At 46.2% G+C, this 26,523-nt stretch overlaps 1 protein-coding gene across 4 annotated transcripts in view; it reads left to right on the forward strand.

Annotated features, from left to right (window-relative positions):
* Positions 1 to 25,689, forward strand: part of SLC7A1 (solute carrier family 7 member 1) — a 38,704-nt gene extending 13,015 nt beyond the window's left edge. For all 4 annotated transcript variants that reach the window (XM_083498917.1, XM_083498914.1, XM_083498915.1 and 1 more), the window contains 11 exons: positions 1,042 to 1,425; positions 7,104 to 7,262; positions 9,127 to 9,283; positions 11,958 to 12,076; positions 15,375 to 15,597; positions 16,487 to 16,626; positions 17,347 to 17,449; positions 19,494 to 19,705; positions 22,283 to 22,449; positions 23,417 to 23,525; positions 23,978 to 25,689. In XM_083498917.1, the coding sequence (XP_083355043.1) occupies positions 1,056 to 1,425; positions 7,104 to 7,262; positions 9,127 to 9,283; positions 11,958 to 12,076; positions 15,375 to 15,597; positions 16,487 to 16,626; positions 17,347 to 17,449; positions 19,494 to 19,705; positions 22,283 to 22,449; positions 23,417 to 23,525; positions 23,978 to 24,087 (1,869 nt within the window). In that variant the 5' untranslated portion in view covers positions 1,042 to 1,055 and the 3' untranslated portion in view covers positions 24,088 to 25,689. The remainder of the gene's footprint in view (positions 1 to 1,041; positions 1,426 to 7,103; positions 7,263 to 9,126; positions 9,284 to 11,957; positions 12,077 to 15,374; positions 15,598 to 16,486; positions 16,627 to 17,346; positions 17,450 to 19,493; positions 19,706 to 22,282; positions 22,450 to 23,416; positions 23,526 to 23,977) is intronic.
* The last annotated feature ends 834 nt before the right edge of the window (positions 25,690 to 26,523 follow it).

The following is a 26,523-nucleotide window of genomic DNA, read 5'->3' on the forward strand; positions in this document are numbered from 1 at the left end:
ATGGGGCTACATTCCCTCTGAAAGACCAAGTAGTTTAGTTAGGGGATACTCCTTGATCCAGCTTTGTACCTGGAGGCCCAGGTGACCTCGAGTGGCAAGGAGTAGCTATGGGTGTTGCTGGACAGAGATAGCCTAGCCATGGTGACTTATGCTCTGGTAACTTCATGTTTGGGTGATTGTGATGCACTTTCTGCCTGTGAAAGTAATCTGAAAATTGGAGTTTGTGCAGAATGCGCCCTGGTTCAGTCCCTGGCATCTCGGAGAGCTACTGCCAGTCAGTGTAGGCAGTACTGAGCTAAATGGACCAATGGACTGACTTCTGTGGTTGTGCATATCCTGTTTTATGCATGATGGTGTATGGACAAAGTTTTTTCTGCATAATACCACTTTGAAGGAGACGCGGGTGGCGCTGTGGTCTAAACCTAGGGATTGCCGATTGGAAGGTTGGTGGTTCGAACCCCTGTGACGGGGTGAGCTCCCATTGTTCGGTCCCAGCTCTTGTCCACCTAGCAGTTTGAAAGCACGTCAAAGTTCAGGTAGATAAATAGGTACCACTCCAGCGGGAAGGTAAACGGCATTTCCGTGCGCTGCTCTGGTTCGCCAGAAGCGGCTTTGTCATGCTAGCCACATGACCTGGAAGTTGTACACCTGCTCCCTCAGCCAATAAAGCGAGATGAGCGCCACAACCCCAGAGTCGTTTGCGACTGGACCCTAACGGTCAGGAGTCCCTTTACCACTTTGAAGGTTCAAATACAGTGGTACGTTGGGTTAAGAACTTAATTCGTTCCGGAGGTCCGTTCTTAACCTGAAACTGTTCTTAACCTGAAGCACCACTTTAGCTAATGGGGCCTCGCGCCACCGGAGCACAATTTCTGTTCTTATCCTGAATCAAAGTTCTTAACCCAAGCTACTATTTCTGGGTTAGTGGAGTCTGTAACCTGAAGCATCTGTAACCTGAAGCATCTGTAACCTGAGGTACCACTGTACTTATAAGTGATTTATTTGCATATTCTCTCTCCTTCCCTCTCCCTACCCTTCCAGGTTTCATCAAGAAGATGGCCTACAACGGACTTGTTAGTTTTGGGCAGCAGCTGGTTCGTCGGAAAGTGGTGGACTGCACAAGTGAGGCCAGCCGGCTGTCGCGATGCCTCAACACCTTCGACTTGGTTGCCCTTGGCGTGGGCAGTACGCTTGGGGCAGGAGTCTACGTTCTTGCTGGGGCAGTGGCTCGAGAAAATGCAGGACCTGCCATTGTTATCTCTTTCCTGATTGCTGCTCTGGCTTCTGTGCTGGCTGGACTTTGCTATGGGGAATTTGGTGCCAGAGTCCCAAAGACTGGATCAGCTTATCTCTATAGCTATGTGACGGTCGGCGAGCTGCTGGCCTTCATCACGGGATGGAACCTAATTCTCTCCTATGTCATTGGTGGGTAATTTTTTGTGCCGTTGCTTCAATTATACTGTGCAAAATGCACAGCAGGATCTGTGAAAAATTGTATTTCATACCCTGTTTATAGCTGCAGTTTCCTTTTTGAGAGTTCAAAGCGCTTTGTGCAAGTTACTATGTTGTAATAGGAAATGCGCAATATATTTGGATAAGGAGGACTCTGTAACAGACTCGGGCTTGGATAGTGAGTGAAGGAGCACTCTCACTAGGAAAATAACAAGGCTGTAATCTAAACCCATTTAAGTAGGCTTACAGGTGTTTAGATTGGGCCACAGTTTCTTGTTGCTCCAATCTTTCTGTGGAAATCCCCCTGTTAGCTTTCGTTTCTGTTCCAGCAAAAAGGAGATTTGTGTTCGGGTTCCTCTGTTGGATTGATTTCACATAAGCAAGCTCTCGTTTTTGCCTCCTGACCAGCAATTTGAAGAGTTGGGGAGACTTAATGTGAAACTATTCCTCTTTTCCTCTTAGATAATTAGTGCTCTCAGAATCCACAAAGGGACCACCTGATAAGGGGACAGATCACATGTGAACGAACATTTATCACTATGCATACATCTGATTGATTGATTGCTTAAAATGTTGCTATGCTGCTTTTCTGAAACTCGAAGCTGCTTACAAAAAAAGAAGAAAAGTAGGATAGTAGTTAAAATCAAGCCAGAAAACACAGAAATTGCCAGTGTTTCATTTTCTGCAACATAATTAAAGCCGGGAGTGCCTTTCAGCTTTGTAAAAGCATGTAGGGATTTTGAACCCGTTTATTGCATTTGTATCCCATCTTCCCTTCCATCATCAGGTTGGAGAGCAAGTGCTGTAAAGGCCTTGCTTCTGGCAGCTGCAAGTTCTTGCCTCACCCACTTTCAGAATGCAGAGCCAGGGCCTTGTGTCTGTGTGCTTTATTATGGAGGAAATAACTTGCGAAAGATAAAACATAACCTTGATAGAAGAGTGAGTGGAATAATAAGAGCAGGGAAGTGTTGGGTGGAGTTCGCTGTGTGTGTCAGATTGAGGGTGTTGGTGGCAAAATGGGGAGTGGGGGGCTGTGAGGCAGGCAGAGAGGAAGCGAGATGAAAGGGATAATGAAATCATATGTAAAAAGAGATCAGGCAATACGTTAGGCCCGGAAGCGAGAACTATAAGACTGTTGTCTCTAACAACTTCCTGTTCGGGAGCAATTACATACACTTTTATGTTTTAAGTGCCCACATTCTGGTCTGGGTGGGTTCTAAGGTAAATACATCTCACCCCACCTGACTTCTGTGGATGCAGTTGAGACTTCTCTGGAAGTCAGTAGGTGCTGTTTTTAAGGGAAGCCAGGACTCAGCGGAGTAGTGCAGAAACTGACTTGAGTCACCACCTATCGACCGGCTCTTGCGAGGAACCTAGGGAACGTCGCAGCAATGTGATGCGCACCAGACTTCCCCAACTTGTTGCCCTCCAGGTGATCGCCCCCAGCTAGTCTAGCCAGTGATTGGGAATGATGGGAGTTGGGAATCCCAGCATCACATCTGGAAGGCACTATGCTCGAGGAAAGTTGATGTACATAAAGAATGTAGCTTGATGAATCCTAGAAGCCTTATTCGGGCATTATGCTCTTCAGTAGGACATGCAAGGGGGGTGAGATGGTGGATGAGCATCCTCGCCATCAGGTGAGGACGGTTGTCTGCAGCAGGGAGCCTCTTGTCGTCATGGAGACTGCCTGGAGAATGCTGCGCTACTTGGAGCCTACATCTCCCTGCTGGAGATGGTTTCCTTCCAACTTGTGTAGGATGACAGGGGTGCTGGTGCTAGCAGACACGTCTCATATGTTCTGTTCACTTGTGAGTATAATGTCTGTATGCAGCTCAAGTTTGAGGGGGCTGAACGCAAAGTTCTATAGGAAGTTAATTAGACTATTCATGTGTTCTTTTGAATGCATGAGGCCTTAAACAAGGTAGAAGGGAGCAGGTGTATGGCTGCTCCACCCTTGATGCTGAAGGGAGGTTGTGTGTGCATGCTTGCAAGCCCCTTCAGAGCTTGACATGGTAAGGGTTTGGGGAGGAGAGGGTGTGCCTGGTGTGTACTGGAGCATTGGGGAGTGGCTGCCAGCACATGCATGCCCTGCACATCCTTTTGAATGAATTAATAGGGCTTTAGAATGAATAGGGTGAGTGAAAATTAAGGCCCGGTTAGTAGGAGGACATTGCATGCTTAAATGCTTTTTTTATAAAAATTTTGGTGTGTAGGAAACTGGTGCATTCAGGAGGGAGCTAGGCCTTTTTCATTGATCTACTAGGGGTTTTGTGTATGTGTGTTTTAGAAGCTTGCATAGAATTTTCAAAACGGAGGCAGCAAATAAGAATGTGATCCCCCCCGCCCCAATCTACAGGCCGAAATGGCACAGTCCCTATAAGGCAGTATCCCATAATTATTCTGGAAGTGTAGATTGTCTCAGTGAAGCTCTTTTGATTTTTATTAGACCAAATATTTGTACAGCTCATGCAATTTGATAAATTTATTTTGTTGAACATTGAGGAATTGGCTTTCCTTGTAGTAGTATCCCTAGGGAACTGGGGTGTTTATTGCCTCATATTCATTTAGAACAACTTCTCTTTTTATGCCCAGACAGCAAGATTAATTTAACATGTTGACATTGCATCACTTACCCAGGAGCACCTTCAGGGTCTTCTGCATCATTATAACGACTGTGGTTTGAAATCCGCTCAGAGCAGGTTTTTGCTTGGCAGTTCCTGGAATGTAGCTGAACAATGTTGGCCTTTGATGATATCCAAGCTATTTGGTACAGTCTTCCAGTGGGCAGTTTTTGTTGCAAGGAGAAGGCATTTAGTTTTGTGTGTGTTAAGGTGGGAGGATAGATATTAATGTTTTGCTTGTATTTCTTTAAATACTTGCTGAAGCACAGCATGAATTCATTCTAAGGATAGAATTTGTTTAAGGAGAGAAATAGGAGTGGTGTTGTAGGGAAGGGTGTGGAGGGAATGTATCTTGAACTTCAAAAGCTCCCTATTTATTTACATCTCCTTGGTTTTCATGCACATCATTTTAAGGAATTTCCTTGCTTTTGTAGGTGTTTATAAATGTTGCAAAACACAACTCTTGTTGATCAGAGACTGGGCCCTCGCCATAACTTCCTCCTTTCAGGCAGTTCCTCAAAGCTTTGTTTAGTAGCTTAAGAACTGGATATAAGTGCATTCTACGAGTGGTCAGCGAATAGTCACAAACAGTATCCTGAAGGGTGAAATGCGTTCATTTTTAGCACTGTGCATAATCTATCTTAGTCCCAGCCCATAGCGTTCATGTGGTCATCTGGGTTATAGAACTGAGCAACCTGACAGCTTCCTGAATCACTTCCTCCAAAATGGTGCCACCTAGATATTGTAAACTGCTTTGAGGTCCCATGCGCCCCAATCAAGCAGTATAAAATTTTTATGATAGAATTGTAGAGTTGGAAGGGATACCAAGGGTCATCTAGTCCAACCCCCTGCAGTGCAGGAATAAAATAAAGAATTGTTGGACAACCCTATTCCCATCAGCCCCAGCAAGCATTTCCAATGGTCAGGGATGGTGGGAATAGAAGCCCACAGGTAGACCAGAGTGCATTAGCCCAGTGGAAGTAACTGAGGCTCACATGGCTATAGCAGTTGCCTGAAGTCAGTAATTTTGGCCACAGTAAAGGTGGGACAGCCCCGGTTTGAGAAGAAGTGGTCAGTCTTGCCTTGCTTCCTCGTGCAACCAGCTTTTCTTGCTTTCCTCTCTCCGGTACTAAATTCCTGGATCCTGACTTCTTTCTAATGCTCCAGCCTATGTAAAACTATGTGCAGTTGTGTTGCGATGAAAGGCAAACTTTTCCCCGTGAGCTTTGCAGCATGGCTGTTGTTTCTATCTGGTCTGCCCACACTCTGTCCCTGTTAACTTTTGAAATGGGGAGGCCATATTGAAGAGATGAATTCGTGGTGTGGAATCTGCTGCCCCTACTACCCTTTCTCACCACGCTTCTATGGACCACACCTCTTGAGTTTTCTGAGTAGCCCCTGGCCCCTGTACACTATGCTGCTCTTGAGAAGAATATTTCTTGGCCAAGGTTAGATGGGCTCGTGGTAAGATGCCTTAGCTATCTTGCTTTCCCCCGGTGCTGTAAACATGTTAATGGAGCATACTGTTTGTTACAGAATTGGAATAATAATAATTATTTATTATTTATACCCTCTGGTTGGCTCCCAACAGAATATTAAAAACACGATAAATCATCAAACATTAAAAACTTCCCTAAACAGGGCTGCCTTCAGATGTCTTCTAAAAGTCAGATAGCTGTTTATTTCCTTGACATCTGATGGGAGGGTGTTCCACAGGGCGGGTGCCACTACCGAGAAGGCCCTCTGCCTGGTTCCCTGCAACCTCGCAGTGAGGGAAGGCCCTCGCTGCTGGACCTCAATGTCTGGGCTGAACGTTGGGGGTGGAGACAGAACAGAGTACAATGTTCTGTTCAGTAGATTCCGAAGCAGAGGCTAGAGAATTGAATTAAGTCAATGAGGGCTAAGCATGTGGAACTCATCCACTAGAAGTCTTTGAATGGATTTGCCAATAAATCAACAACTATATGTGTCTAGCCATGAGTATTTGCATAGCCAGTAAAGGTAAATTTGATGGAAAGAGGCTTCCCCCATTGCTTATTGTATATTAATAGAAGCAAGTGTATGTGGCAGCCTTGAGGGATGGGCATAGGAATGGGACACACATGGTGGGGCTGTGAGAAAGTAAAGACCTTCTGGGGGTGTATTCACAAGGAATTAAAGAAGATGTTTAAAATTTCGATAGAAAAGAAGCCAGAGGCGTATTTATTAGGCATTTTAGGCAAAGGCATACTACAGGATAAGAAAATATTATTCTTATATGCCACAGCCGTAGCCAGACTATTACTTGCTAGAAACTGGCAAGGGGATACTAACCCCACAAAGGAAGATTGGATAAATAAATTATATGAATTTATAGGATTAGCCAAACTAACAGCAGCCATAAGAAATCAGTCTAATCAGAGTCTAAGGAAGGAATGGCAATGTTTTGAAGATTATATGAAGAAACACTGTTCTAAAGAAAACATATTGATATGCTTAGAACAAGTATGTAAAGAGGAACTAAATCAAGGTAAAATTATTAATAGAAATAAAATGGTCAACATAAGGACACAATGTAGATAAGAGTATGCAGTAAAGAAGGTCGAGTTGTGGTGGAGGAAAGCCACATGGGTGCAAAATATAGTTGTTTATTAGTATACATGAGTTCGGGTTTGGTAAAATATGGTTTATGAATTGTAACTATGTCTTTCATTTTCTTTCTGTTTGTGAATAATAATAATAATAAATGTTTATCCCGGGGGGGGGGGATAGTTGCCAACGATCTCCAATCCCCGACCCTAATGCCTTGGATTATCAACTTGAAGAATCCATGTGAGGATTGACAACAGTCCCTGTGTTGTTCCGGCATATAAATCGCAGCGCGAGAAGTCCCTCCCCCAAATCTTCCACTGTTAATTTCTTTGATTTACAATTGCATCACATAACCAATTGTGGTTTTTTATGTTTAACAAATTACCCTGAAATCAATGGATATAGTGTGGTATTAAATAAGCAACTAAGCAATTCCCAATTTTTATTCTCTGACAGGGACATCAAGTGTGGCCCGAGCATGGAGCGCAACATTTGACGAACTCATAGGCAAGCATATTGGAATGTTCTTCCAACAGTACATGTCCATGAATGCTCCTGGTATTCTAGCAAAATATCCAGACGTCTTTTCTGTTTTCATTATCCTGATCTTAACAGGTAAGACAGAGAGAGAAAGCTGGTTTGGGAAGTTTTTCTGGACTAAGAATTTGTTGTCCTCCTGCATTCTCTTCGTTGGCAATCCCAGGAAGAGCAAACACCCTAGCTATATTTGGGCCTTGTTTTCAAAGCTGCTTTGTTTGCCTCGAGTGTCAGGTTGACCTATTGGAAGGCTAGCAGAGTTAGGACTGCAGCGGCCACCTTCCCTTGGAAATTGCTTTGTTAAAAGAAGGGTGCTGTAGGCACTTTAGTGGAAATGGGTGTCAGGCAGCAACAATGCTTATTACCGTAGAGAAGGAGGCAAGCTGGAAGTCTTCAAACGCTGCAGAAGAACTTGGATTTGTTAACTTCAACAGTCTGCCAATTCCTTTAGAGCTCCAGCCAGGAAGATGTGGGGAAAGAAGACAGGGCTGCCATCATGCTGGTGGATGGCTGTTTATCTTACAAGAGTCAAAACATTGAAACGCTGTATGGACTTTATTTATTTAGTGAGCACAGAATTTATTCTTTTAAAAAAGGAGAAACCACCCAGCCTTGAAGACGCATGCAAAATGTGCTGGATATGAAACTGCACAAACTAATTTTCTCCCTGGTATATTTTGGCATTTGTGGGACAGTGGCCCAGTGGAACTTGTGAGTGGATTGCTATTTTGGAAAATAAAACCCCCCAAAGTCTGTTTTTTATGCCCGGAGCTTCTTGTGTAGGCCCTCTAGTTTGTGGCCATTCACAGCGTTCCCCAACTTAGTGCCCTCCAGGTGTTGTTTGACTGCAGTTATAACCATCCCTGACCACTAGTTATGCTGGCTGGGGCTAATGGGATTTTATCTAAAAAAAAATCTGGAAGGCGGGAAAAGCCTCTGTGGAGGAGTTACAGCAGTAGCTTCCAGGCAGTAGCATTGCTGCCATTTTCCAGGAGGGACGTGGCCAGGACTGAAGAGATGCCCTGGAGGAGACAATTTGATGCTTCTGCTAGTGCACCCAAGCAGCCCCTGTCTGGCCACTGCCTTGCCCCATCCTCCCTTGTTAAGTGGCAAAAGCACCACTGGCTGGGAGACACTTGCTATGGCTCCATCCACTGGTTGAGCCACTCCTGTACCAGGTTAGAGAAAGCTGCCTTGTAGTTGCAATGTTGCCTTCAATGTGGGCGTATTCATAGCATACCACAATGAGTGAAGAAGTCAATTGATTTGTCCATTCAGAGTACTTTCTAATACTCTGAATGGGCAAAGTGGTTGACTTCTTCACTTCAATTGAATTGGCCCTAAAAGGAAGACCAAACTAACCCAACATTTCTCTAAAGTCCCATATTTAATTGTTAAAAACTCTGTAGATTGTTTCTGTTTCTCGAACCTCTCAGGAGATTTTATTGATTTGTTTGTAACGATTTATAAACCGCTTAATATTTTCACAGTATTTAAGTGGTGTACAGTTCTTTTAAAGAAACAATAACGCAGCCTAAAACCATTAAAACGGGGATTAGGGGATTCAGACATACAGATCAGGTTCTGATTGTGCAGGTCACGGAAAGCCTGGGCAAAAAAACCAAGGGTGGAATTCGTATGCCCCTCTCCTCCGTAATTTCTGTGGGGAAGGATGGCTATTGCAAATGAGGAGGAAGAGATGAGAAGAACCGAAGGAAACAGGAGTAAGAGGGAGCATGTAAACTCAGCGTGTTTATGACTTCAAGACTGTATTTGCTTGTAATGTCTGAATCGAGCCTTGGGGCAACTCACTGTGCTAAAAAGAATGTAACGGGTTAGCAGCATGGCAAATTGTGCACCCATGAAAGTGCTGATCTTTCCAGAGACAAAATACCTTTGCTGTTGATAGAGCTTGTCTAATTATCCACTGTACATTTTCTAGGACTTCTAACTTTTGGTGTGAAAGAATCTGCCATGGTTAACAAAGTGTTCACCTGTATCAACGTCCTTGTCTTGGGCTTTGTGATAGTGTCGGGGTTTGTGAAGGGCTCGATTAAACACTGGCAGATCCCAGAAAACATCTCGGATCCTTCACACAAGTAGGTTCAATTTTATTTTAACATGCAGTAAGACATGTTTGTAGGCTTATTTGCTAGAGTCCTTCAGAAATCAAATCTATGAGTCTGCCTCGATATTTCCAGTAGCAGAGGACTCCTCCTTTTACCATCTCCTATGAAACACTGTGAGGGTTCTTCTCAACTGTGCTAGGGCACACAGAGTGCCTTTTGTCTGTCCTGGCTCTGCCCTGTTTCCTAGGATCAGAGCTTCTCAGCAGAGTTTGACTGCCAGGAGCAGGGTCTATCTGTGATGCTGCTTTTATATAGCACTGCTCTTCATGTGCGTTAATTGGCCCATGTTTTAAATGTTTGGATATACTGCTGCGATTGTTGTTTTTAGTTCTACTGTTACATATCTTCTGTACATCTTCTGAGGCCCTTCTTCGTGTGCCTCCTCTTTGAGAGGTCCGGAGGGTGGCAACACGAGAACGGGCCTTTTCTGCAGTGGCTCCCCCTGTCTGTGGAACGCTCTCCCTAGAGAAGTTTGACTGGCGCCTTCAATATACACCTTTAGGCGCCAAGCAAAAATGTTCCTTTTTAACCAGGCCTTTGGTTGATTTGATTGACACCCTATGCTCTTTAAAAAATGTTTTTTGGGGGGAGTTATTGGGTGGCTGTTTTTATTTTGGTTATGGATGTTGTGGTTTTATATTTTGATTTTATTCTGTAAACCACCCTGAGATCTGCAGGTATAGGGTGGTATATAAATTCTATTATTATTATTATTATTATTATTATTATTATTATTTATTATTATTATTATTATTTATTATTATATTATATTTCCGGAGGCAGTACACAAATCCTTCTATAAATAAATATCTTGAGAGGTTGGTGATGTAATGCCGCCTTCCTTTCATGCCTGCTACTTTCACTTTCCTCTACTTTTGTCTTTTAGGGAAACATTTCCTTTGCTTAGGAATAGTGGTGACAGCCGTATAGAGATGCTTTGCAATTTCATTCTGGGCTGTGCAGTAGAGTCCTTCTAAATACATCTGTTGGGCATTCATCACCCAGCCTTGCATAACTGGATTTAGGAGTTGTTGCTAGATTTACGTAACAATGCCTCTTGGCTATGCTTGAGTTAATTAAGCATGTCTGTGACGTTTGGAAACAAAATATAGGCCTTTTAAATTGGATGAGACATGGAGCTTTTGAAAAGAAATGGGGTCCATCCAGGAGACAGAACGTTTCTCCATATGGATTTCGCGCAAGGGCTAGCCTCTGTAAGTGTTCAGAACCGTGGTTGAACCAGAATGGGATGGCAGAGTGAGAAAAGGTGTTGCTCCACTCGCCGTTGACTTTGGCCCTGCCCACAGCCAGCATGTGGCTATGATAAGTCATTGCTGGGGAAATTATGGGGGAAAGTTTCTCTGTCCCTGTCAAGTGACTGAGGGTGGAATACAATTAAGTGGCCATTGCTTAATTGGAGTTGGCACTTTCAACCAACTTGCTAGTCTTTAAGGAGCCACAATTCCGTTTTTGCAGGGCAGAATTGTTCAACACAAACAGTTTGCGTATAGATTGTTCTATGCAGCACAGAGCCAAAGCACTCTGCTCTTGAACGCACAAAGAAAAATAGTAAAACATTGAGCCTACTTGGAACAAAAGGAACTAGGAACAAACGCTCTGGCAACTGCATATGATTATTTTGGGCGTCGTAATGAAGGCCTTGCCAGGCTAAAATTATTGAGGACACATTCAGTACAGAATTAGGGTCCAAGCCAGCTTTCCCCAACCTGCTGCCCTACAACTCCCATCAGCCCCAGCTGTGCTGGCTGATGCTGTTCTAGCCCTAAACATCTGGAGGGCACCAGGTTGGGGGAAGGCTGGTCTAAGTGAAGAACTTCTGAGGTGTCCTTTTGATTTTCTTGCACTGCACTTTGTGAATTTAAGCTCTGCATCCTTTGGCCAAAACCTCTTAAGAAGCAATCAGATGTTTCAAATCTTTTCTGTGACTTACAAAGTTTTGCTAGATTTAACAAGAGGAAATCAAAAATTCTTTTTGAAAAAAAGCTTCTGAATGGTTTCAAAAACATTTCGCAAATTAGCCTAAATGTTTTGTGGTTGCTGTTGTTGATAATAATAATAATAATTAATAATAATAATAATAAAAATTAATCTCCATATAATAACAAAATGTGTTACTCAACCCTATCTGTGCCTACTTGGAAGTAAGTCCCACTAATTTTAATATAATTTCCTGTGTCCACTAGGAGTATTATAGCCTTTGTGTGCTGTGGTATGTGATGATCTCAAATCTACAGGTTTTGTGCTTTTAGCAGGGTACAGAGCCCCCCAAGTTTCTCTACCAATCTACAGTTCTCAAGATTCATTAAGAGACGCCACGACAGTTAAGCTGTGCTGGATTGGACCCTAAAGCATGTCCGATCTAGTATCCCTTTTCCTATAGTGGCCAGTCAGACACCTGTGGGAGGCCCAGATCACAACACGAGGACAGTAATCCTCACCTGCAACTAAAATTGGTGTAAAACCAGCATACATCTCTACTATAGATGGACCATTGATGTGTCAACTGCATGTCTTGTTGGAGGCAATTCTTCCTCTTGAAATCATCAGTGTGTTGCAAACTGTCCTTTGAATCTACTAGTCTTGTTGAGAGGAATAACCTACATCTCTTGTTGCCTGTTTTTAGTGAAACCATTCCAGAACATGGTGTTGGTGGGTTTATGCCCTATGGATTATCTGGAGTTCTTTCGGGGGCAGCAACATGCTTTTATGCGTTTGTGGGATTTGACTGCATTGCCACCACAGGTAAGGACCCAGGACTCACAGTGAATAAACACTGTACTTCATTATGAATTCTGCCCACAGTTCGGCCTTCTTTGTATGTGGCTGATCATGAGATCACAATGATTGGGGAATGGGGGCCAAAGGAAAACATGGCAGTTCTTCCCTCATTAGCAAAGTTGTGTGTGGACACCTATAAGCCGCGGCAGTTCTGTAAAGAGGAATGAAAGTAATAGCTGAAGAACTTCTAGTTGATAGATTGTCTTTTAACTAATTGGTTTTGTTTACCAAAAGTACTTTCTGTACAAGGGAGCCCTTTTAAAGATCAGAAGGTGATAACTTAACAAAGAACAGTCACTTCTTGTTCACCCACTCAGTGTTTGGGGAAAGGGATTTTAAAAAAAAATATGTTTACATTAAATTTGTGAAACAAGCAAAACAGGTTTTTGATTCTGTTCTCCAAATCGGCTGCCTTTCTGTGGTCGTGGCTTTAAACACTCCAGCCATGCTTGCACACAACAATAAGCAATATTGCACAACAATAAGCAATATACTTTTTGGTACACACATGGAATCTCTTTCCATAAAGCTAGCAACCTGGCTGGTTTTCATGGCTAAGTATCTCTTGAGTACAATTTCAGTTAATTTAATTGTACTGAGCTGTAGCCAATTTGAGAGTAGACCATTTAAACAGATGGATATGTCTAATATTGGTCCATTGATTTCAGCAGGTCTTCTGCGTCAAACTACTGGGTAAAGCTCACTGATTATATCATGCAGCTGCCATGGAGAGTTGATAAGTTAAGGGCTAAATGACCAAAAATGCCTAAAATATTTGAAGTTTGACCTTTTCTTACACCCCAAGGCTCTAGTCTGTCTCCCTGTCACTCTTCCTCTTCCTTCCTTCCTTCTAGTCAAGGTCGACTTTTGTTTCAGTTCTGCCAACTTCCTTGTGCAGTTTAGGCCACTGGGACTTGGTTCACACATCACATTAAACTATAGTTGAAATAAATTGTGGCTTAATGTGAATGAGCAGAGTTCTTGGATACCATTTGTGGTTTTATGGGAGAGGAGCAAACCACAAGTCCAGGTATGGACAACATGACAAGCCAGGCTATGGCTTGTTCCTCAGCAGCAAGGCAGGAACAGGAGAAGAGTGAAGTGTTGGGTGATTTTGACAACATACACCAGTTCAGTGTTTCCACTGTGTTCTTTGTCATAAGAATGCAGTAAAAGTGAACTACTCACACACTGCAAGATTCAACAGGCGCTCAATGCAGACTCCTTTTCTGGGAGGAGATTTAGCCTTACAAGTCTATAATGTTAGGTGGATTTAAAACTAGCAAAGTCCTGTAGATCCACATCAGATTTTAAGGGTCAGTCTGTGGGTTCAGCAGAATCAAATGGTAAAGTATGACCTTCATGCTGTATGTGATCCCATCTTTGCATGAATGCCTCCTTGCGACACAAACTTCCTGCATGTCCTGTGTCTGGTCTTTTGTAATGGAGATGATCAGAACTTACTAAGTTGTGCATGATAACTTGACCTCTGATGAGTTTATCTCCAGGTGCATAATTATAACCAATTATGCTTTTTTGAGCCATATTCTAGATGCCTATGAAGCGTTAATCTCTTAATCTGATCATAACCCCTCTTCTGCAATATGTAAAAACCCACTTGCTTCTATATTTAGATATCATGCAATATGGTTGTCATTTTTTAAAAAGGCAGTTCCATCAACTGAATTAAATGCACATATTGCAAAATGTCAGTACGATTCACTTTTTTAGGTACTGAAGGAAATAAGGTTTCTATTTAATTGCTTAATAGGTTACATGCATATCTGAAGAAGAGTTCATTAAATTTCTTTCTTATCAAATTAGTTTGGGGAAGAAAGGATCCGGTACATCTGTGTGACAGGCGCATAGCAGTCACCTCAAGGAGTTCCAGATTGCAGTCATTATTATTTGTTTCAGCCTTGCTTGATTATCGTTGTGCAGTGCCATCCTGTACACGTCTAGTCAGGAGTAATCCCCATAGAATTCAGTAGGACACTCCCAAGTACATGTGCATAGCATAGCATTCATAGTAGACCATGCCAGCCAATCAGTTGAATTTTGCACAGTCTGAGATAAGGGTTAAGAGCTTCCTTTGAGAGAGGACTCTGCATTTTATTCTCACTTTCTTTCTCCGGTTTTATTTTTGTTTAGATTAGCTTCCTTTATCTTATTGTATTATAAAGCTGTAATAAAACCTTATTTTTTAATAAAATGCACAGTAGATTTTTGCTGTTGACCATCGTATGACCCACAGATGAATGAGTTCACTGTAACGCTTTTTTAGATAAAAAAATTCCTTCCAGTAGCACCTTAAAGACCATAGATGATTGTGTTCCCTTAGAATGGGGGTGGGCAGAAGGTAAATTTGGATTTGCCGATATATCTTTTGGCAATTTACTGAAGATTGCCAAGGATTTCCAACTCCCTGTTGTTTCACAATAGCAAGTGAAAATGGATGGGGGTAGTGTGGAAAGCTGGTCTTCAGAATCTGTACTAATCATTTCTCTCTCAGCCTCCATGAACCCCACATGCAAAATAGGAGCATAAATTAGTTGCCATTGGCCATGTCTTCATGCTGATCTACTGCACCTCAGTAGATTTGTATTGCCTTAGTTAATTGCCTTAATCATTAGAGACACCATTTTGCAACTGTTCCTCTTCTCCCTCTGCCCCCCAACACCAACACCCTTGTTTTGCACCCGGCACCAGCTGCTTATGGTAAAAAACAGCAGCACCCAAAGTAGATCCCACAAGGCTAAATTTTTCCTATCTGTGCCTTCAAAGATCTTAGGTTCCATTAAAAAATAAATAAATGTTTAGCTCTCATAGTTGATAAATATCAACAAAAGTTGTAGGGGGGAGAAAATGTCTTGGAAAACATTTTTTTCCACATTGAATTTCTCATAGATTGTGTATTTTGTTACTGTAAAACAGTTTGGCACACCTTGATAGGTAAAGCAATACAATGCAGTATATATACACAACTAAAATAAAGCTAAAATTTGACTCTGCAAAATAATATTTTAAAGAACAAGAGAGGAAATGGCATCTTAACAAGTAAACAGCCCCTTCAAAAACTCCCTGCAATTGAAGCTTCTTGGCACCCCTTGAATTGAGGGAGAATATAGGTTCAGCTTCTCCCCCCCCCCCCAATTATTTCATCGGGTTGCAAGGGGAAGATAATTGCTAAAAGAAAGGATTGATCCCATTCATTGTTTCTGTAATAACATTTTCAGTCTTTGTGGCTGTTTTCTTTTCGTAGGTGAGGAAGTGAAAAATCCCCAGAAAGCAATTCCAATAGGAATCGTTGCATCGCTTCTGATTTGCTTTGTTGCATACTTCGGTGTGTCGGCTGCTCTTACCCTCATGATGCCTTACTACATGTTAGATAAAAACAGCCCCCTGCCTGTTGCTTTTAAGTATGTGGGATGGGATGGTGCAAACTATGCAGTGGCTGTTGGTTCACTCTGTGCCTTATCCACAAGGTAAGATGCTGGGGCTTCCTTTGCTACTTGCTCACTGGGGTTTGTGCTCACCTGCCCTGTTGTTCTAAGACGTAAATGCCCAGAATACAAAGACCCTTTGAGATTGCTTGTGTTCGCCTTGGTCTCATTTCACAATATCATAGATGCAGATTGTGGGGAGGGAGGGGAGAGAGAGAGAGGCTTTTTAAAAATCCCTTCCATGATAGGTGAAGGATTGTAGCTCAGTGATACAGGAGTGCTTCCTTTGCCTGCAAGATACTCTGTCCCTGTAATCTCCCAGCAGTGCTGGGGAAGAACCCGTCTGAAAACTTTTGAGATCTTCTGGTGGCCAGCATGGATGGATGTTCTTCCACCTTGACTCCCCAGATATTGCTGAACTACAGTTCTCATCATCCCTGGCCATTGGCTAAGATTAAATATATGGGTGACCCAAGGCTGAGGAACATTGGCATAGACAATTCTGAACTAGAGGTTCACTGGTGTTGACTCAAAGGGTAGTGACCTAACACCAGCCTTGCTATAGAGTAAAAAATGAACCATTTCTTTGTAGGAGCTTATATGGCTCAGCTTATATGGCTGGCTAACTGGGTTTAGAATAAGTTGGGATACCTGATGCGTCTAAAGCTGTTTTGTGCATCCTGTGGCCTTTGGGAATGGGAAGGAAGGAGAAACATCTAGATCTCGCAACTGCAAGATGGCAAAACTTTTCCTTTGTCTTCCATTGCTCAATAAATTATAAATCCCTTCTTTAGGTGCTGGTGTTGGTTTCCTAAAGAAAGTAATTTTCCTTAAAGTAGAGATAAAGACTCTATTGCTAGATTGTTTTTGCAGTGACGGTTTGCCTCGTGAATGCAAGATGAGCTTAGCTTATGCCGTTGTCTCTTTCTAGTCTCCTTGGGTCCATGTTTCCAATGCCAAGAGTTATTTACGCTATGGCAGAAGATGGACTACTGTTCAAATTCTTGGCTCGTGTTAATGAGAAGACAAAGACTCCGATGATGGCTACAATAACCTCGGGAGCTATTGCAGGTGAGACCCCAAGATCCGTGAAGAAAGGACTGAGTAGCTAATCCTGTTTTAAAATGAGCAAATTGAGCTAACACCCCAGTCCTCAGCACATTCTCATTAGTTCCTCAAATAACGCACTTAAGTGTTATGCAAGGAGACTGCCTTGTACTTTCTAGAGTTAAGTGTTGCGATTGCATCTCATCTTGGAATTGCTTCAGGCAGTTCCTTTGTCTGTTGCATCATGCAATGAATTGGACCAGGATTAAAACATACCCACATGTACTCTTAATGTTTTTTGCTGTTTCCTCAGCCAAGCGGAGCCTCTGTTTAATAAGCAGCCTTCAACAGACTGCTGCTGTTTGTGAAAACAGGACAAGCAAATCTCTTCTGGGGTTTAAATGCTCTTTTTTTGAATGCTGGCCTTAGTATTCATATTTATTTGTGTGGAAAATCAGGTTTCTAAAAGTCACAGGGTGCTTCCACAGATACAAAATGCCCCCTGCTTTAGGAGCAGGGTCTTAGGGCAAGAAGAAGAGCTGTTGTGGTCATCTCCACTGCCTTCTCTTACGCCTTTATTTAACACTTCTTTAAACGCAGTGCAAGGCACTGGACTCCTGTCTTTCTCTTGGGTTGCTTGGAATGAAAGTATGAATAAGGAGTGAACTGTCATGGCTAATTAGTCTTATATATGAAATGGATTTACCCCACTGCATTATCTGTCTCTTCTTTGTCTCCCACCAGCTGTCATGGCCTTTCTATTGGACCTGAAGGATCTTGTAGACCTTATGTCCATTGGGACGCTTCTTGCTTACTCCTTGGTGGCTGCCTGCGTGTTGGTGCTAAGGTACAGCACAATGTTTCTGTGTTACGGTGCAGAGAAGATGGTTCTCAAGTGTTCCAGATGTTATTTATTTAAAAATTCCAAAATGGGGACAATAGTGTGTGTGTTTTTTAGGCCAACCAAACATCATAATACAGTGGTGCCTCGCAAGACGAAATTAATTCGTTCCGCAAGTTTTTTCTTCTTGCGGGTTTTTCGTCTTGCGAAGCACGGTTTCCCATAGGAATGCATTGAAAATCAATTAATGCGTTCCTAGGGAAACCGCTTGCCAGGCTGGCGGTGCGGAGAAGGGCTTTTCTCCGCACCGCAAGCCTTCAGGACAGGTACGGGAACAGAGGGGAAGGGGCGCAGCGCTTTCCCTCTGTTCCCGGGGCTTGCGTGGGAGGAGGGTTTTTCCTCCCCACCGCCAACATTCAGAACAGCATTCTGAATGTTGGCGGTGGGAAGGAAAACCCTCCTCCCACCCCAAGTCTTCAGGAAAGCCATCCAATGCCGGGCGGCGGGAGAAGGCTTTCCCCCTCCCCCTCCCGGCATCGGAGCTTCGTCCCGATGCCGCGCGGCGTGGGGAGACGTTCCCCCTCCGCCGCCCGGCATCGGGAGGCTTTTCCCCCCCAACCTCCCGGCATCGGAGCTTCGTTCTGATGCCGGGCGGGGGAAGGAGGCTTTTCCCCCCCACCTCCCGGCATCGGAGCTTCGCTCTGATGCCGGGCGGGGGAAGGAGGCTTTTCCCCCCCACCTCCCGGCATCGGAGCTTCGCTCTGATGCCGGGCGGGGGAAGGAGGCTTTTCCCCCCCACCTCCCGGCATCGGAGCTTCGCTCTGATGCCGGGCGGGGGAAGGAGGCTTTTCCCCCCCACCTCCCGGCATCGGAGCTTCGCTCTGATGCCGGGCGGGGGAAGGAGGCTTTCCCCCCCCACCTCCCGGCATCGGAGCTTCGCTCTGATGCCGGGCGGGGGAAGGAGGCTTTCCCCCCCCACCTCCCGGCATCGGAGCTTCGCTCTGATGCCGGGCGGGGGAAGGAGGCTTTCCCCCCCCACCTCCCGGCATCGGAGCTTCGCTCTGATGCCGGGCGGGGGAAGGAGGCTTTCCCCCCCCACCTCCCGGCATCGGAGCTTCGCTCTGATGCCGGGCGGGGGAAGGAGGCTTTTCCCCCCCACCTCCCGGCATCGGAGCTTCGCTCTGATGCCGGGCGGGGGAAGGAGGCTTTCCCCCCCCACCTCCCGGCATCGGAGCTTCGTTCTGATGCCGGGCGGGGGGGGGGGAGGAGGTCCGAGGACAGTGGGGAAGACGCGCTGCGCTTCCCCGCTGTCCCTGAGATTTCCCTATGGGCTGTCGTCTTGCGAAGCAAGCCCATAGGGAAATTCGTTTTGCGAAGCGCCTCCAAAACGGAAAACCCTTTCGTCTAGCGGGTTTTCCGTCTTGCGAGGCGTTCGTCTTGCGGGGTACCACTGTACAGTATGCAAGCTTCAGAGCTGTCCTGGACTCTTCATCAGACTAGTTCAGGGATGTGTCACCTTTTTGTGTCTCCCCCACCCTGCAATGCCACATTCACCCCTGGCCCAATCCTACAGCTTGTAGGTGTGACCAGTGGGCCATGCTCTTTCCTGCTGGGGATACTGAGCAATATTCTAGACAGCCACTGGCTTAGAAGATTTAAGTGGTATTTGGCAACCCTCTCCTTCAGAGTCATTGTTTCCAATGCCCGCGAATCAGTTTGGGAAGAAAACGTATTAAGTGAGACTCTCTTATACAGTGGTACCTTGGGTTAAGTACTTAATTCGTTCTGGAGGTCTGTTCTTAACCTGAAACTGTTCTTAAACTGAAGCACCACTTTAGCTAATGGGGCCTCCTGCTGCAGCAACGCCGCCGGAGCACGATTTCTGTTCTCATCCTGAAGCAAAGTTCTTAACCCGAGGGACTATTTCTGGGTTAGCAGAGTCTGTAACCTGAAGTGTACGTAACCTGAAGTGTATGTAACCCGAGGCACCACTGTAGTTACAGGTGATAGGATGGTGCTTAATGTGTTCCAATTATTATTTTTTTCTTAGGTACCAACCGGAGCAGCCGAACATGGCGTACCAGATGGCTAGTACAAATGATGAGGCAGACAACAACGAGTCCGTGAGCACCAGTGAATCTCAGACTGCGTTTCTGCCTGAAAAGGGAGAGAAGTTTTCCTTAAAAGCTGTTTTCCGCCCCCAAAATACTGATCCTTCCAAACTCTCTGGGTCCGTAGTAAATGTCTCCTCCTGCATCATAGGTAAGAGTTGGTTTCATGTGTGCAATTGTTAATTTCTTCTGGTCTGGCCTTTCTCTGGACATGTGACATTGATAATGTGGTTACAGTGGTGCCTCGCAAGACGAAATTAATTCGTTCCGCAAGTTTTTTCTTCTTGCGGGTTTTTCGTCTTGCGAAGCACGGTTTCCCATAGGAATGCATTGAAAATCAATTAATGCGTTCCTAGGGAAACCGCTTGCCAGGCTGGCGGTGCGGAGAAGGGCTTTTCTCCGCACCGCAAGCCTTCAGCACAGGTACGGGAACAGAGGGGAAGGGGCGCAGCGCTTTCCCTCTGTTCCCGGGGCTTGCGTGGGAGGAGGGTTTTTCCTCCCCACCGCCAACATTCAGAACAGCATTCTGAATGTTGGCGGTGGGAAGGAAAACCCTCCTCCCACCCCAAGTCTTCAGGAAAGCCATCCGATGCCGGGCGGCGGGAGAAGGCTTTCCCCCTCCCCCTCCCGGCATCGGAGCTTCGTCCCGATGCCGCGCGGCGGGGGGAGACGTTCCCCCTCCGCCGCCGGGCATCGGGGCTTCCTCCCGATGCCGCGCGGCGGGGGGAGACGTTCCCCCTCCGCCGCCCGGCACCGGGGCTTCGTCCCGATGCCGCGCGGCGGCGGGAGGCTTTCCCCCTCCGCCGCCCGGCACCGGGGCTTCGTCCCGATGCCGCGCGGCGGGGGGAGACGTTCCCCCTCCGCCGCCCGGCACCGGGGCTTCGTCCCGATGCCGCGCGGCGGCGGGAGGCTTTCCCCCTCCGCCGCCCGGCACCGGGGCTTCGTCCCGATGCCGCGCGGCGGCGGGAGGCTTTCCCCCTCCGCCGCCCGGCACCGGGGCTTCGTCCCGATGCCGCGCGGCGGCGGGAGGCTTTCCCCCTCCGCCGCCCGGCACCGGGGCTTCGTCCCGATGCCGCGCGGCGGCGGGAGGCTTTCCTCCTCCGCCGCCCGGCACCGGGGCTTCGTCCCGATGCCGCGCGGCGGGGGGAGACGTTCCCCCTCCGCCGTCCGGCACCGGGGCTTCGTCCCGATGCCGCGCGGCGGCGGGAGGCTTTCCCCCTCCGCCGCCCGGCACCGGGGCTTCGTTCCGATGCCGCGCGGCGGCGGGAGGCTTTCCCCCTCCGCCGCCCGGCATCTGGGCTTCGTCCCGATGCCGCGCGGCGGCGGGAGGCTTTCCCCCTCCGCCGCCCGGCACCGGGGCTTCGTTCCGATGCCGCGCGGCGGCGGGAGGCTTTCCCCCTCCGCCGCCCGGCATCTGGGCTTCGTCCCGATGCCGCGCGGCGGCGGGAGGCTTTCCCCCTCCGCCGCCCGGCACCGGGGCTTCGTCCCGATGCCGCGCGGCGGCGGGAGGCTTTCCCCCTCCGCCGCCCGGCATCTGGGCTTCGTCCCGATGCCGCGCGGCGGGAGGAGAGTTCCCCCTCCGCCGCCCGGCAACGGAGCTTCGTTCCGAAGCCGGCGGCGGGAGGAGGTCCGAGGACAGTGGGGAAGACGCGCTGCGCTTCCCCGCTGTCCCTGAGATTTCCCTATGGGCTGTCGTCTTGCGAAGCAAGCCCATAGGGAAATTCGTTTTGCGAAGCGCCTCCAAAACGGAAAACCCTTTCGTCTAGCGGGTTTTCCGTCTTGCGAGGCGTTCGTCTTGCGGGGTACCACTGTAGTTCTCTATAACACATGCAGCTTCAGCTTCGTTTTGTAAGGTTGACTTGCAAAACTCCCATAAAACGTAGCATATGGGTTTGTTTAAATATCGGGAGCCGCCACTTTTTTAGATCCTTTGCCAAGACCTAATTCTCCGTTAGAATTTTCTGTTGCCCTCCAGATCTAATTGTACAACAACTGACCACTGACCATGCTGGCTGATGGGAGTTGAGGCTGGTGAAGTATTCTGGTCCAACAGGACACCAGCTTTGGGGGTGGTTAAGAGAGTCTGCATACTTACGGCCTGTGAACTCTAGTTGCAGCCATCTAATTTTGTACACCCCAGTCTATATCAGAAGAATAATCCCTGGGCTTGGAAGAGCATCAGAATATGGTTTTGAATGAGCAGCCAGAAATGAACTGGCATCCGTGTTGGCTGTGCATATAGAAGCCTGTAGGCTACATAGTGCCATGATAGAGCATCTGATTTACATGCAAAAGGTCCCTGGTTCAGTCTCCTACATCTCTACATAGAGCTGCCTGGAGAGCTGCTGCCAGTCTGAGCAGAGAACCCTGAGCTAGCTGGACTATTGATCTGACTTGGAATGAGTCAGCTCCCTGTGTTCCTTTTGTTGGATTGGGACATAAGATCGTACTGGTGGAGAGCAGAGTGGGAAATGGATTTGACCCGTCCACCAACTTGCAGCATCTATTGCTGAAACATATAGGAACAGGGGCAGACTTGCCCCAGAATTTTTGTGCATGTACAGATTTGGGATCAAAACTACAGAACCTTGCAACGTGCCGCTTCATTTGCTATGGATTTTACCGTTCTTGGCTTGATTTTAAAATTACTGTTGCTTTTGTATTCAGTCTTTCCTTCCCACCACCAAATCAGCGCGGCAAACATTTTTCCCATGTGTCTTGTTGCCAGGTGTTCTTATCGTCACCTTCTGTAGCTGGACTGTCCTTGGCAAAGATGCTCTGAGGAACGGGACCCCGTGGGCTATTGCTCTGCTTGTGGCCGTTTTCCTCCTCTGCTTCTTCTTCACAGTGGTTATCTGGAGACAACCTGAAAGTAAAACCAAGCTCTCGTTTAAGGCAAGTGGTCTGCAAGGAATGGGCTGGGGTGGTTGTGGGTGGGGGAAGCAGTCAGAGTCTCTGTTGGCTCCATGCATGGAAAGAGAGATTAATGGAGGTTAACCTGCTTTTTCTAGAAGGGCAGGAATTAGCAAGGCATGGGCAGGGGGAGAGGAGGCACAGAGCAAACTTTCCCATGCAGATTGGCTGTGTGCACCTCCAGCTTGACCTTCAGCACTCCTGATATTCCTTTCTTTTGCTTCTCATCTGGCAATCTGTCTATTTATGTTTAATAGCGGCCAGGCAGAGGGTATGCAAGGCTGCATTTCTTTTTTTGGCAATCTCAGCGTAATCTCCAAAAGCACCAGCTCCACACTTTGAGATGCAGCCCCTGGAAAGGAGCTCTTGTTCTCTCTTCTCACTGAGCTGCAAAAAGGGGGGGGGGAGCCACACCAAACTTGTATTTCAGCCTTCTTACTTTCTACAGGCTTTTAATCCTGAAAAGGTGGGGGGGGGATTTTTAACTACCCTTTGCTTTTTCTCTCTCTCTAAAAAAAAGAGAGTACCCTAAATACCCCTCCCCCAACTAAGTACTAGTTTTAAAATTTATACATGGCTTTTCCATTTTTATTTTTTAAAGCAAAGGTCCCAGGTGATGTGAAATAAAATGGTAAAGCCAAATGCTCCAACAGCACCTGGAAGGCAAAATTAAACTAACAGCAGAGATGAATTCCATTTCCAGAGGAACTTCCTGGATGATGCTATTGCTCTTGTAAATTGATAATGAATTTTTTACAGGGCCAATTTTAGGTACCAGCTGAAAGCAAATGTTATTCTCATATGCCCCCCCCATTGGCAATGTGATATAGCAGGCTCAGTCGTCACAAATGGATTGTGCAACCACACATCAATAACATGGTGTTGGGAACTGGCTTGTCCCAAAATGCCATCCAGAGGCACAACAACCTGGTTTCTGTTCTTTTTCCAGGTCCCCTTTCTTCCCATCCTTCCAATCTTGAGCATCTTTGTGAATGTTTATCTCATGATGCAGCTGGATGTTGGCACGTGGATACGATTTGCTATCTGGATGGTGATAGGTGAGTTTGCAACTGGGTTTCTGACCATGCAGAATCATGGAATTCTTAAAAAATATATATATTCTAAACAGAAGGAAGTTGTGAACAGTGCTGTAACAAGATTTCATTGGTTCCTTAAACAGACTCCAAATGCCCCCTTCCCACTACTTTAGGGCCAGTCCTTCCAGAAGTCTTGTAGCACCATTCAGACACCAGTTTCTGCCTTCATCTATTTCCCACCCTCTGTGGTTCTGCCTACTGCAAGTTGCTGCATCCTGCCGGGTGACAGGGCTGGGCTTGGTTCTGACCTTATATGTGGCATAACCAGATGGTGGTATTGCTGATTGGAAGACATCAGGCTTTTTCAGTGGGAGAGATTAAACAGGCGTAATGCTTTGGCTTGTGTGCTGTCGGATGACTTCATGCTCTCTCCAACGCTGTGCCCCTTTACCTCCCTCCCTCCCTCCCTCCAGGTCTGCTTATTTATTTTACCTACGGCATGTGGCACAGTGTGGAGGCGTCTTACTCGGCACCGATGGATACAGAACGAAGTACGGACAACAACGTGGACAGTTGCAAATGATTGGCAGCCTGGTTCCGCTAAAGGACACCTGAGAGCATCCTCTACAGGGAAGGGTGCTTTCCTCTCTGGGACCCTGAAGTATTTTGTTCTGTGGAGTATCAGGTGGGCTTCCGTGTCCCACTGCTGCCCCTTGCAGCTTGCTTTTACCTTGGTAGTACAGTTATAAGGGATCACAAGGAAAAAGCCAGACCTCTGGCACACTTCCAACAACACTGTTATCTGATGCTGGCAGCTCCCCCTCCCTTGTCATAAGTATATTGAAAGATAACAGCTTATCAGTGTGCCAGTTCACTTCCAATGCTGCTATGAGACCAAGCCTTACAGAGGCCCTGCAAAGTAATTCCCCAGGTACTGTCCTTGGATTCAAGTGAAGCAGACTTCGAACCGTCTCCAAAGTCACCTGTGTTGGACCACAAAAACCAAGGGGCCTTGCCTAAATGAAAACACCCCCCCAACCCGCCCCAACCGCCTGTGTGTTAGCAAAACACCCTGCCCCTTGCAGGACTGATCTGATTGAGAAAAGGACTTGGTGGTGTTATTTAATCATTGTACTTGACTTATTTTATGCAGGCAACTCCTGCGCTTTGAAATGCAATGTTGCAACAGTCTTCTGTAGGGTAGTGGCTTGCAGGCTGAATTCTATCTGTTGTGACACAAAATACTTCGTTTAGGCAGCTAACAGACCCTGCTGCTTTTACGAGAAAAGCTTCTAGCTCATGGAATAATTCTGTGTAGAAAAGTGGTTGCTTGTTTGTCCCCAGGGTATATAAATATGCAAAATTAGGAGTTACTGGCCAGAGTTTAGTGCTTTCCCTTTCTCATCTTGCTCCTCTTCATTGCAAGTTTGTGAGGTGGGCCTCCAGTGTCCCTTGAAGCTGAGAGAAAGATGCAACCTTGAATTAATCCATTTCGGAGATGGGATTTGAACCCTGGTCTGCTAGGTCCAGCTCCCAACACTGTTACATTTTTAAATAACTTATTTTTGTGGGGAGGGAGCTTCTGCCAAACTTGGTTCTTCTGGTGCAGGGTAAGAAACAGCATTAGTTCATGGAAGATTTTGGACAAATGTGTTGTCTTTGAAGTCAAAACTATTGTGGCTTTTCACCTGTCCTGCGAGGGCCGGCTTTTCTCTAGAGAAGAGGGAGAAGCATGCAACACTCGGAAGCAAAAGGGAGTGTGCAGTGATACTTTACTATGCTCAATAGACAAGTTCTTGCTCATGCAGCTGTATGGCAGTTTACCTGCTGAGTGCTGCTTTTGTGCAATGAACTCTTTGAGATGCCACCCTAGCCATGCTGAACTCCAAATAGGATTTTGCGCTGTTTCCAAAGAGTGTTGGCACAGGCATGCAGCTTGAGCGATGCCTCCTAATAATTAGAAGAAGCCTCTAAAGCCATCTGTCAGCCTTCCTGCTGAGTGCGGGTGTGGAACTGAAGAAGGTTGGCTTTTTTGTACCTATGCATAGACGACCCCTTGGTAACCTGGGGCCAGCTGGCTGGGACGGAAGGGAGTTGTTGTCCAAAACCTCTGGAAGGCCAGAGGGTTGCCAAAGGATGGCATAGACAGAGAGCCACCTCTTTGTAAAAAGAAAAGGAAGAAAAAGTGGGTTTCCAAAAGAAACATCAAGTTCATGCAGATCCTTGCTGTATAAAAAATCCATTGTAAATATTGTAGCTTATTATTATTATTTTTATTTTATTAATATTATTATTTTTTCATTGCTGTTCCCTTGGAAACCTGATTTTATTTTTTATTTGATATTTATGTTTAGCCGCTTCATATATTTGCCATTGAGGCAAATTGTGTGAACTTAGAAGAAGGGGAAATCTTTATTTTTTGGGAGGGTTGATCCTATTTTTATGTGAGGGATTTCTGAGGGGGGAAATGTTCCTTTGGGGGTGCCCCCCAGGTTCTGCTGTTTTGGTTTGGCACTTCTTCATTGCTATCACTTCACCCTGCAACATCCCTTGAGGTCATAGGTACAGAAGGCCTGTGCTGTTGGGAGTTGCAGTATCTGGAGGGCACCAGCTTGGGGAAGGCTGTTGGGGGGGCAGTATGAGGGTGACCTGTATTACGGCACATGGAAGACTTGATTAGCTGGTAAACAAAAGGCCACAAGTGGCCCTTGAGGTGAGCACGACTGATTCCTGGGCAATGTACAAAAGATTCCTCTCCTGTGAAAGGGTTTCTCCTTCTCTCATTATACTAGAATTCACGGACATGCGATCAAGCGGGACGTTGTAAGATCCAGGACAGACCAAAGAATAGTACTACTTCACTCAGCACGTCTTTGAAACCATTAATTTCACTCCCATAAGATTAGAGATGGGAAGGCCTGGAAAAAACCCGGAAAAATTGGGGGGAAACCCAGGGTTTTTCCCCAAAGCCATTTTTCTGGGGGGGGGGGGAATGGCTTTGGGGGGAAAATGGGGGGAA

The sequence above is a fragment of the Podarcis liolepis genome (assembly GCF_965112155.1).
Source record: "Podarcis liolepis genome assembly, chromosome: 4".
In the NCBI taxonomy this organism is placed as follows: domain Eukaryota; kingdom Metazoa; phylum Chordata; class Lepidosauria; order Squamata; family Lacertidae; genus Podarcis; species Podarcis liolepis.